General features: G+C 52.2%; 1 protein-coding gene across 1 annotated transcript in view; it reads left to right on the forward strand.

Annotated features, from left to right (window-relative positions):
• The window catches only part of diaph2 (diaphanous-related formin 2), a 251,640-nt gene that overhangs the window by 84,266 nt on the left and 155,234 nt on the right, over nucleotides 1-12,140 (forward strand). The window contains 7 exon segments of the mRNA XM_049027740.1: nucleotides 1,723-1,833; nucleotides 2,300-2,412; nucleotides 6,156-6,272; nucleotides 9,876-9,942; nucleotides 9,944-10,000; nucleotides 11,127-11,198; nucleotides 11,710-11,814. Coding sequence (XP_048883697.1) covers nucleotides 1,723-1,833; nucleotides 2,300-2,412; nucleotides 6,156-6,272; nucleotides 9,876-9,942; nucleotides 9,944-10,000; nucleotides 11,127-11,198; nucleotides 11,710-11,814 — 642 coding nt within the window.

Here is a 12,140-nt window from a genome sequence, read left to right on the forward strand (position 1 = left end):
CGTGATTGGGTCAGGCTCGTCACATGGCACAGGAACACACTCTCGCACGCCCTCTTGTAAAGTGCCGCATGTTAGAGGTGAATCGCGAAGCCTGAACCGCTGCCCCCCCCCCAGTGGGAACTCAGGTCAGCTATGAAGCAGAAAAAAATTCAAATAAATAACCGCAAACGTGAAAAGCAGCGGTTGGACAAAATGGGGCCTGTCTGTGCCGCTATTCCCCAAAGGTCTTTTTCTCGCACGCTGTCTTGCCACGTCGGCCTGGCTTGGAGGCTGGCAGCCCTGTCAGTCGTCCGTCTCTCTTTCCCTGCCCCCACCTCACCTTACTGTATCCCACGTCTCCGATTGTCAACTCGTCTGCCCTGGTTGGAGGGAGGGGGATGACTGCTGGGTATTAAGATGTACTGGGTGACCTACATTGTCTGTTGTCTGGCAACACGGGACGTCACTCCTGGCCCTGTCCTCCTCCCCCCCCCCCCCACTCCACGCCATCTTCAAAAGAGGGAGCAGCTCTGCCATCCTCAGGGCCAATCAGAAGCCTCCTGTGGTGACTTTACATTCATCACAGTCCCTTCCTTCTGTTTTATATCTCTGTCTTTTTCATTTTCCCACCCAGCAACCCTTGGGTCCCCCCCCCCCTCCCCCATTCCTCAGAGCCATCCCCTTCCTCGCTCTTCCTCCAGGCGGCTCCGGGCTCCCGGATTAACCCTGGTCACAGAGTCTTTCCCACTTGAGTTCGTTCTGCTCTTCAGCGGGGTCGTAAATGTAAGGATTGTGCTCATCTGTGATTGGCCTGAGTTGACCCCGGCTGGCCCTGATTGGCTCAGCACCCTTCATAGTGGGAGGATTAATCTGCGCACCCTTCCTTCCCAACGGCCAGTTGGTCCTACCAGCTCTGACGGGTCAGTGTGGGTTGGGGGGACTGAGCCCCGTGGAGGTGATGCCCGTCTGGGCTGCTGTGAATCAGAGGCTCGTTTGGGAACCATCCGAGTGCCACCTCCCCCTTTAACCGACCCATAAACCCAGGAGGACATGACACCCCAGGGCCCCCGCTACCACTATACTGGAGATTAATAACACCTGCCTTCTGTATGTCCATCCTGGACATTCCTGCCCTCCCATCGACCCTGCGTCCCATTCCACTTGTCCATCACGGTCCCTCAGCGACCCACTATCATTGCAAGCTTCCCCATTGGGCCAGTTAAAGCCTATCAACACCACCAGCCATCCCCTACCATGACCATTCCTGACTCTTACTCTGTTCAGATTAACCATTAAACAAGCATCCAGCTCTCCCACTACCTACAGTATCAGCCGTTGGACTGCATATTAAAATATCCTTCCCTGTTCTGGCTGGAACGTAAGCCTAAAAGTAGTCTGGACCTTTGTCTAGTATCACGGATGTCCAATATTGCGGTTTCAGGTTTTACAAAAATTTTAGGAGATAGCTTATTCACGGTTACTTGTGAGTTTATTTAAGCAATTCTCGTGTTTTTAGGTAGACAGGGTTTAAAGGTTAATTTTGTACAGGAAACCGGTTTGCACCGCCATATTGGCAAGAGCATGTTGCGTATTCATGTACAATATTGTAATAGCACGACAAAAACAGCTGCAGAGAATTGAGGTGACTAACCTTGGGCGCCGTGGAAAGTTTTAGCTTTTCAGAGAGTCAGTGAGGCGATTTGGGTGGGAAGTGAATAGCCTGGTCCCTTCTGTCTCCTGCAGGTGGCGTGCATGCAGCTGATCAATGCCCTGCTCACTTCCCCGGATGATCTGGACTTTCGCATCCACCTCCGCAATGAGTTCCTGCGCTGTGGCCTAAAGAAGATCTTGCCGGTGAGGACTGGGGGTGGGGGGCGCTCTGTGACTCTACCATCCACGTCAGGCAGCATAATCGGGGAGATGCAGCGCTCATCCTATAAACTTCCTGTGTTCTGGCTCCACCTCCTTGCTGCTGTACCATTGGGTGGGCCTGTCCTGATAGAGAGAGCCAGCCTGTGCCGCAGTGTGATGACGGGCAGCCGCAAGAGCATGAGCAGGAATACAGGCACCTGTGATAGGCTTCAGTTGACCATAGCTGGCTGTGATTGGCTCAGCACACCTCGATAGTGGGAGGAGTTATATTAGGCCTCCTTCCGCTTGAGGCGATCTCCCATGTCACTGTTAATTGCCCCAGGGAGAGCATGCAGAAAGATTGAGGCCATGTTTAAGGATGGTCTGCCCCAAAGCCCCAGATGCGTGACATTCTGTGTTCTGGGAGCTGCTGGTCTCAGGCTTGTCCTCCACCCGCATGAAATGCCAGGAGCTGAAGGAGACGGAGGAGTTAGACATCCAGCTGAAGGTGTTCAACGAAAACAAGGACGAGGATTTCCTGGAGCTGTCCCACCGACTGGAGGACATCCGGGCCGAGATGGAATATCCTTTGATGTTTTCTTCTTGGGGACGGAGATAAATTCCCCATTCTGCAGGGTGGCCCTAACGATGAGTCCAGTGGCTTCAGTGACTCTCGATACACAGCCCCAAGAAACGGTCTCCTCCCTCCTGAGCTAGTCCAGTAGTGTGGTTCCTCTAGCCTCCCAGAATCCCTTGCTCCTGCTCCTGACTGTCTGTAAAAAATGACCTCGCTGGTGTTTCATAAACCTGGTATTTATTCTATTTTTCCAACTCTGAGATTCAGGCTATTCTAGTGACACCAGCTTAAAAATGGGTTCACGTTTTGAGTCCAGGAGTCACAGGGGACCGACACCTGTGTCCTGATCCCGCATCGGTCACACTTGCACCGGCAAGTTCACGATCCCTCCAGAACCGACGCAGGTGTGCGCGTGCTTGACGCTTTAAGAGATGCGGATGTTGCTGGGAAACCCAGCCATTGTCAAGCACGATCGGCATCTGCAGCAGCCTCGCTCCTCCCCTCGCCCTTCTGGCTGAAGTAGAATCTGTCTGAGGTTCTCGGTCTTCTGTTGGTCTGTCCCGAGTGCGTCTGGTCCAGGTTTGGGTCCCTCAACCCGGTACGCCATTGGAATAATCCGGCATGTGTCTCCGGGCAGGACAGCTCCGTAGGAGCCGACACTCGGCTGCATGCGTTGGCACCACACAGATGTTCCCCGCTGACCCCCCTCCGTCTTCCGGTGTCTCGAGGCAGGAGACCTTTCTGCGCCCCCGCGTCCAAGAGAGTGACAGGTGCTTAGGGATGGGGGTGGGGCGGGTCAGACATGTTTCCGCTCTAGACCCCTGACCTCATCTGCCGTCTCGATGGGACCCGCCTCATGAATATTTACGCCTGGGGGGGGGGGGGCACCCCCACCCCATCTCCAGCCCGGCCTGGATGCAGGTGTCAGTGAGGTGACTCCTGTGTGGTGATGAATAGCGATTGGCTGCGGTGCCGTGGGATGGAGCAGATGAACCCCCCCCCCCCCATCCCTATTTATTCATGAGCCTGAAAAACCCATCAGTGTGTCAGTTGTGTGACTATAAAACCTGATAGAAGAACAGAAACCAAGGAGAGAAAATGCTAAAGAACCTTATTTGGTCCATCTCATCTCTGAGAGATGCCGGGGGGGGGGGCACTCTCTTAGGTACGCCCCGCCACATCACACTAACGAACCGCACCTCCCTCGTTAGGCCTGATGGGGGAGTGGCAATTAGTGGTTAAGGACTTTGTTTACAGTTGCAGTTTGATGCAGAAGATGCCTCTTAATTACTGACGATGCTCATGCTAATGAAAGGAGGCCACTGCTGTTCCCCAGGATTTTCTTCCTTTGGTTTTTCTCGCTGGAACGGGCAGATGGATTAGAGTGAGCAGTTGTGTTATTGATTTGGGGGGGGGGTGTTCGCCTGTGTCCCTACAGTTGGGGGGGGGGGGGGCATGGCCTTGACCTGGTAGGAGATCCTCGATCTCCATCAGCTCTGAGATCTGCATTTTTCCAGAACCCCCATTTGCTTCCCCAAACGCCCCCATTGACACGTGACTTAAAATCTCCCACCTTCCGTCTGATGATAGAAGGCGGGGCTGAGGCTCTCCTGGCATCCAGCAAATCGGCCAATCAGAAGCATCCGGTCATGCTGTGAACGGAACCAAGCGAGAGCGAGTCGGCCCATTGGCTTTCAGAATGCCCTGCCTTGCATCGCCTCCCGACCCTCTCCCCGCTCCGCGTCCTTGCAGAGGAGGCTTCGCTCAGTCGTAGCTCTCCTGCTTCTCAGACAAGACAAACATCCGTCTGAGATTACCCTTTTTTTCCTGCCAAGCTTGCATCCAATTTGAATCTTTGCCGCTAGCTGTTTATTTTCTGAGTACTTCACAGGTTTTTGTTATTTCTTTCAACTTTAGGTTGATGATTCAAACTAATCCTGCCACTGTTTGGCTCCAAACCCTCTTAAATATTCTTTTCACATATTCACATTATCTGAAGACCATGTTATGCGTGTTATATGCTTCTCTTTATCATACCGGCTCACCTGAAGCCTAATCTTAAATAAAAAGGAATAAAAAAAAAAAAAGTTGGCATCGTCAATAAACTCTTCACACGTCCCTCTGGTTGGTGGCCCCGTTTCCGCCTTCCTGGTGGTTTTCCAGGTAAATGGCTGCCCCCCCCCGCCCCCCCACGTCGCAGGTACGACAGCCCAAAAAGTGTCTAAACTCAATAGCCACCTGCATCTTTATTTTTAAAATCACTTCCTATTTTTCCCCAATTTATTTTCTATCTATTTTAAAGTGATATTTATTTTCTATCTATTTTCTGTCTTTCAGGCGTGTAATCGATACGTGTTGCAAGTAAAATAAACAGCGTCCTGCTCACATGGATTTCTGCACTTTGAGCACTTTGGCTAGCTGATGCATTTTTCATGATTCTCAGTCTAAATATTCAAACCTGTGGATTTTCCGTTTGATTAATGTGCCGGTTCTTTGGAAGGTGCCACCTGACAGGTAGATTCGGCTCCCCCCCCCCCCCCCCCCCCCCCCCCCCCCTTTTTGTTTGTTTTAGTCTTAGGAATGAGCTCCCAGCTGGGAAAAGGGGTCATTAAAAGCTGTTACACCTTCATCATGAGCTCTTTGAGGCCTGTCGGATTCATACGACACGGACTGCATGTGAAATCCGCTGGCGGTGTCACGGGGGCAGCGAGTGGTCCTGGGGGCATGCCTCTGCTGCTTTGAAGGCTGCACCCCCGCTGGGTGCGTTCTCTCTGTTCAGAGGTCAGTGTGTCGCTGACTGACAGCCTGCGGGACAGACTGCAAAGTCTCACGGTCTGGTGGAAGTTCAGTCGGCACTGATGATGTTCTGGAGGTGTATTTGGGCTTTCAAACCCGGCCCCCCGCCAGCAGCGATTCGGCCCTCGGATCTTCTCCCGTTGGTCCTCTGCACACGGCCCATTCTGTCTTGCAGAGGAACCCGTTCAGTTACACCCATCACATCCTTACTGTCCATTCTACGGCTTTGGGCCAGGAACGATCTTGCTTGAAGCTTTATTAAGATGTCACCATTAGGGCACAGTTACGAATGGGTCAGATGTAACTGAATATTTCTGGAAATCCAGTCTGGTGATGTGGCTGGAGAGGTTAGAGGCTTTGGAGATTTGGAGTTAGTATGCTTCAGGGGTTGGCTTCATAGCTGAGGATAGTTCTGGTTTTCTTTCATGGCTGGGGATGGTCCCAGTTCGGTTTCACAGCTGGGGTTGGTTCTGGTCCCACCTGCTCTGTGTGTCCTGCTTCTAGCACATCATCCCCTGCTGTGTGTTTCCTCCACGTTCAGCCGTCATCTCCGGGAATCCCGTCGGCGTGACGAGCCCGATTTGCAGAGGCCCTGTCCGGATGTGGTTGCTTTTACTGGAGAGTCGGAGCTTCCCTTCATCCCCTACACGTCTCCTGACATGGGAGACTTGGGCCCGGCGGCGGTCGGCCCCGGGTGCGAGAGTGCTAGGACGACGCGTGTCTTCATGTGTTTTCTCGGGCCTCGTCATGCTGACACCCCACCTGCGCTTCCTGAGCTCGCAGGACACAGGGCTTTCTAAAAAGAGAAGAGACGCGATTGTATTTGGACATGTTCTCCTGAAGGGGTATATATGGCGCCCACCTGCAGAGAGTGTGTGTGCAGCCTCCGCTGGAACCCCGGCGTCCGTGTGCCTGAGCTCTTTCCGGCTTTTCTCCTTAACCCCTTCCGCACCGACATGAGCGAAGTGTACCACCTGCTCTCCAACATGGTGAAGGACACGGCCTCCGAGAACTACCTGCTGTCGATCCTGCAGCACCTCCTGCTCATCCGGAATGACTACTACATCAGGTGAGGCCCCCTCCCCCGATGTAGAGCTGACAGGTGTGGAGAGTGGGGGGAGCACACGTGGTCCAGCAGTCCAACTTTTCACCACTGCACATCTTCCTAAATCAAAATGGCTCTCTGAGTGCGAAGCGAAAGTTCCTCTAGGCCAAAAGGGGGGGGTGTGGAACGGGGTTACCGATCCCACACCCATCTGAGAGCTCACGCCAACCCGCATGTCACCCCCCCCCCCTCGGTATGGCAAATGCATGAAATTTCAGACTTTTTGTGCAAATAAAATATTCAAGGCGGGGAGGGCGTGTGCAGGAATGGGTTTGGATGGGGATTTTTGGAGGGGTGCAGGGGTTGCGGGTGTGGGGAGGGGGGGCATTGTTGCTGTCCGCTTTGCGTAATGAATAATCCATCAGCCGGTTGGACAAACTGGGCCTTCGCACGTTAGCCAGCTGGCTCGTCTCCAGTGGGGCGAGGGATCGCTGCGGACGGTCGTTAAAAATACATGCTGTTATTAAACATGCGCTTCTGAAAGATACATCCCCGGTGCTGTCGTGGGTGAGCGTTGCACACACCTCCACCAGGCCTGCCAGTTTTGCTCTGCCCGCCGCCACCATCGGTTGCACACGAAGACGCTTTGACGCCACCGATCCTTCTATGTTCGAATTTAAAAAACGGGTTTCTGGGTTCGCCTCTGTAGCCTTCGAAAGAGAGAGGACCCCCCAAGATCTTTGGGGAGGGGTACAATACCTTGTCTATAGGCTTCGGAGGCGGGGGGGGCATGTTGCTAGCATGTTAGCCAATACGCTAAACATCAGCAAAAAATAGCGTAGTGATAAGTATAATACAAGTAATTGACATCATGCCCCACTGGGGAGAAGGAATGGGGGCAGTTTGTGGCGGGGGTGGGGGGGGGGGTGGTGGTGGTTCTGAGGCCCTGCCTCTTCTGGTGCCGTGTGACAGTTCTGGGTCAGACACCAAGTTGCTATTATCTGCGTCCATGGAACGTTGCTGGCTTGGGGGGTTGGGGGGCTGTTCTTATTGAGGTAATAATTTCATGTGTGTCCATGACAGCCACGAGTAGCTCCCCCCTTTTGGAAGATGTACCTATGAAAACTGTGTATAACCTCATTCTACTGTGTGTGTGTGTGTGTGTGTGTGTGTGTGTGTGTGTGTGTGTGGTGCGCGCGCGCATGTAAAAAAGGGTGTCAGTAAATATGCGCATACCGTCACCCCCTGCCAAATGTGAAGTAGTACTTATGTTAAACGGCTCTCTCTAAGGACACCTCTCTAAGGACAGGTACTAATGTCAGAGACAATTTAGCGTTAGAGGAAATGCCTTCGCAGGATGTCAGGGAGACCACAGCTTAAGCCCAGACACTCCGTGGCAGCGGCAGCTAATGGTAACCGTTTAAAATTTAAAATAAAACAATCTGAGGGAGAATGAGATGGAAACCGCTGGTTAAACAGTTTCTGAGCAGTGATTGCTGCCACTGCAGAGAACAGGCAGGGAACGGTGAAGATGGAACAGGCCAGAAGGTGTTCACCTGGCAGCATCCATCCATCCATCCATCCATCCATCCATCCGACAGAGGTGGAAATTTCATGTCCAGAAAGTAAACATCCAGTCCAAGATTTTGTTTTCAACCAACCATTTGAGTATAAAGAGTCACAGACACAGAGGACGCAGCTGCTTGGTTGAAGTAAAATCTTAGACTGGATTTCTACTTTCTGGGCCTGAAATTTCCTGGGGGGCTGTTGCAGGGATGCGGATTTTGTGTGTTTTTGATGTGTTTGGTGACATTTTGTCACAGCCCATAACATTGGTGATTTTTCCCCCGAGTGTCTGCTCTGTGAGTGTCACCCACGTGTGCTCAGTACGGCGACTGTAAATGCGACCTGTGGTATATGGTAAGTGCAGCCTGCCCAATCGTCCTGCAAGCTACCCAGATCGCAGCGAGAGCAGAGTTAGACCACAGCAGCACCTCTCACCCTATAAGGTTTCCCTCACCATGAGGTACCCTTCACCCCGGAAGTTCCCGTTGCCCCATAACTATCCCTTCACCCTGGAAGTTCCTGTTGCCCTATAAGGATCCTTTCACCCCAGAAGTCCCCATTGCCCCATAAGGATCCCTTCACCCCCCGGAAGTTCCAGTTACCTCATAAGGATCCTTTACCCCAGAGGTTCCCTTTACCCCATAAGGATTCCATCACCCCAGAGGTTCCCGTTGCCCCATAAGGATCCCATCACTTCCGGAGGTTCCTGTTACCTCGGAGGTTCCCCTTGTCCGATAATATTCCTATTGCCCTGGGGGTCTCCCTGTAAGGTTCCTTTTACATCATAAGGTTATGTTGCCCATTTAGCTTCTTGCCGCTGCTTTTTCACAGTGTCCTCTGAATTTCATCTGAAATTCATGGGAAGTTCCTGGTTGCCTCTTGGGTAGCTTGGAGAAAAGGGCCCCAACTGAATTCTGGGTTTTTTTAGGGGGGGGGGGGGCGAGGTTGGAGAGGGGTAGATCTGGAGAGCTTTCGAGCAGCAGTTCTGTTTCCAGATCCAAGTTTAGAGGCTCTGATGACTGGGGTGCCTTTCAGAAAACCCCCCCTGCCCCACCCTGCCTCCCCCACTTTACCCAGATTCCTGCCCCACCCACCATCCCACAGCCCATTCAGGTCTTATTCCAGCCCCAGATGTACAGCTGCTCCATGCTGACAGATTTCTGTCGGCTGTCTGTGATGGAAACCGTGAGGGGTGTGGCGGGGGTGTTATGCATATATACCCCTGCGAACAATAAAATAAACGAAAATAATAATTTTCAGGTTGTGAAATCTGCGCGGTCTGTGGACTACAAGTGACAGATTTTTTTAGTACCTTAGGCAAAGATTTGATGCTGGGAAGTAATTCCAGGAATCGGTCTGAACCATAAAAATTGTGTCTCTCTTTAATGCGGGTGGGTTGTCTGGGGGGGGGGGGGGGGGGGGGGGGGGGGGGGGGGGGGGGGTCCCGGGGTTCTGGTTTTAAAATTGCATCTCCTTGGAATTTCTCAAGGTGAGACCAGGATTATTTGATGGCACCATAACTCAGCAGAGGTTGACTTTGTATCCACTAAATGTCACTCGCAATTAAAGTCGACCATTTTGAGCTGGAAAAGGTTCGGGCCCAGCGTGCCGGGTGCCAGCGCGGTCCGTGAGATCGCTGCTGCCGCCGTCTGCATTCCTTTCCGTTTGTTTTTTTTTTTTGCCTGAATTGTTTTTGTGTTTGTGTTGCTTTTAATTACAACCCGGAGCACGTTGTTGTCCCTGGGCCGTTTCCGTGGGCCACCTGTAATTTCCGAGGATGATTGCAAATTCTCTGCGTGACGGCGCAAGGCGTCACCTTGGCCAGACGAGGTCCCAGTCCGCCTGCCGTCATTTCACAGTTTGATGGGACGTCTCGCCGAAATAAGGGGTGGGTGCCGATACTGGGAAGGAGGCATAAATTGGGACAGTAATGATGTGGAAATTATAATTTTTTTTTTGGGGGGGAGGGTTGACAAGTACGCTAGTAAAGTGCCACAGGCCTGCGGTGTGGATGCATCCTATTGGCCACGCCCACTGTGACCCCACCCATCTCCATTCTAGGCCGCAATACTACAAGATCATCGAGGAGTGTGTGGCTCAGGTAGTACTGCACCGCAGCGGCATGGACCCCCGACTTTGGCTACCGGGAACGGCTGGATGTCGACTTCACCCCACCTCGTTGGTACGTTTCAGTGGGGGGAGGGGGATTTGAGCCAGTCCTCTTCCCCTCACTTCGCCTTCTGAATTTCAGTTCATCCTTGTTACTGTGCGGTGGTGACCAGAAATCCTCACAATCCGCCAAAAAGATGGACTGATCCCAAATCAGTGTTAATGTTCCCTTAACCATTAATTCCGGCATTAGCAGGGATTAGTGAGACTGCTTCCCAGTTTTCTCATAGGGGTGTGGTTTTGAAATTTTATGGTGCCTGCAGGCTGGTTGGGGCTGAGCTGAAGCCCCCCCCACACACACACACACACACACTTTTATATATGCTCTCATAACCAGTATAAATACTTATTTGTACACTCATCACACATACAAAGCATTGCATGCAGCAGTTTTATGCTACCATGATAAATGGAAAGCCCCAGAAATGTCATTCTGTTCAGGCTGGGGGGGGGGGCACTGAGTGTCTGAGCACCCCCCCGACGCCTCTCATTATCTTTCTGCCATCCCCCGAGACCCTGGGCTGAACACCCGCACCTGCAGCTGGTGCGCTTATAGGATGAGCCGTGCTAATTATGCAATAAATGATGCATTATCGTTAATGCTCGTCTTTTGGTTGGGGGGGGGGCAACAATCGCTTGAGAATGATGAGTGGTGGAGACTTTGGTCAGCTGCAGGTGAAAACCACCCCCCCCCCCCACACACACACACACACAACACACACTTGGCTTTAATCAGGCAGAGATGAGCAAATCACAGCCTGTGTTTTAGGTTTGCACCTCCCAAAGGCGACCCTTTTATTGTGGGAGGGGCTTCATTGTGACTTGCCAGCCATGTGCTTCATCTAAGCAAGGTCCTTTGGTCTGTTTCTTCTGATATCTCTGAGTGACTCACTCTTATTGGGCAGCGGTTTGAATCCCCGACCAGCAAGGTACCGCCCCCAAGCGCTGCTCCCTGGGCACTGAATTAGCTGCCCCCTGCTATGTCATATTGTCATATATGGGTTAAATGCACATTTCGTTGTTGTGTGCTGTGGCGTGTCAACAATGACAGTTGATCACTAAAAAAAAAATTCCTCTGCTCTGTGTGTGTGTGTGTGTGTGTGTGTGTGTGTGTGTGTCTCCACAGATCAGTGTGTGGATAAGACCACAGATCAGTGTGTGGATAAGACCAAAGTCGAAGAGAGCGAACAGAAGGCCCTGGAGTTTTCCAAGAAGGTGAGTCCCACCCCACTCTGCCTCGCCACACCCCTGCAGGCCCCACCTAATCTCCAGAGAACGTGGCAGCAGAGTTTCCGGATGGCTATTGATCGCTGCCCGTCTCCAAGCTTCTCGGATCTTGCAGTGAGCCAATCGGCATCACCAATACGGGTGGGGGGGGAGTTCTCACAAGCTGCCTTTCTGAGCTTCTTATATGGGAAGATTTTTAACTTTTTAACCGCATTGATTTATGTTTCTTTGCACCAGCGCATACTGCTGAAAAGCAGGGAGACACTGAGGAGGTTAAAGTGGCTTTTTGGCTCTGCTGGGTAGAAAGAGTTGCTTCTGTTCCTGAGGGTCTACCGTCATGCTAGTGGAGGTTCTAGGTGTATCTAGGCCTCGGGGTTACTGTGACTCATGCTGAGACTGCATGAAGGGGAGCGGCGGCCTGTGTGGGGTCTCCCCGTAGTCACATTGTTGCCGGACCTGCCTCCATTCTCACTGGCCAATCTTCGGTTCCTGCCTGCAGTTCGATGAGGAGTTCAGCGCCCGGCAGGAAGCTCAGGCTGAGCTCCGGAAGCAGGAGGAGAAGATTAAGGAGATGGAGGTGCAGATCCATGCTCTGCAAACCCAGGTAACAGGACAGGGATGCTGGGGTGGAACACGCCTGCCGGGGCCCCGGGGTGTTCCGTCACCGGCTCCGACTGGAAATATCACTCCCACTTACGCTGTCGATTGCTCTTTTATGTCATGCAGGCTTTCCTTTGTTTTCCTATTGTTTTTACGTCTTAGTGGTTATTTGTTATTTGTCAGCAGTGCTCAGATGCAGGGATAGAAAAGCAGCACCGTTTATGTTCGGTGGAATTACGATGACCTGGCACCAGCCTGTACCGGGAACAAAAACTCATCCCGGCACCCTACGTTGTTGCATTTTATTTGTCTTGCGACATTATTATTTAT

The sequence above is a fragment of the Brienomyrus brachyistius genome, chromosome 10 (assembly GCF_023856365.1).
Source record: "Brienomyrus brachyistius isolate T26 chromosome 10, BBRACH_0.4, whole genome shotgun sequence".
Classification (NCBI taxonomy): Eukaryota; Metazoa; Chordata; class Actinopteri; order Osteoglossiformes; family Mormyridae; genus Brienomyrus; species Brienomyrus brachyistius.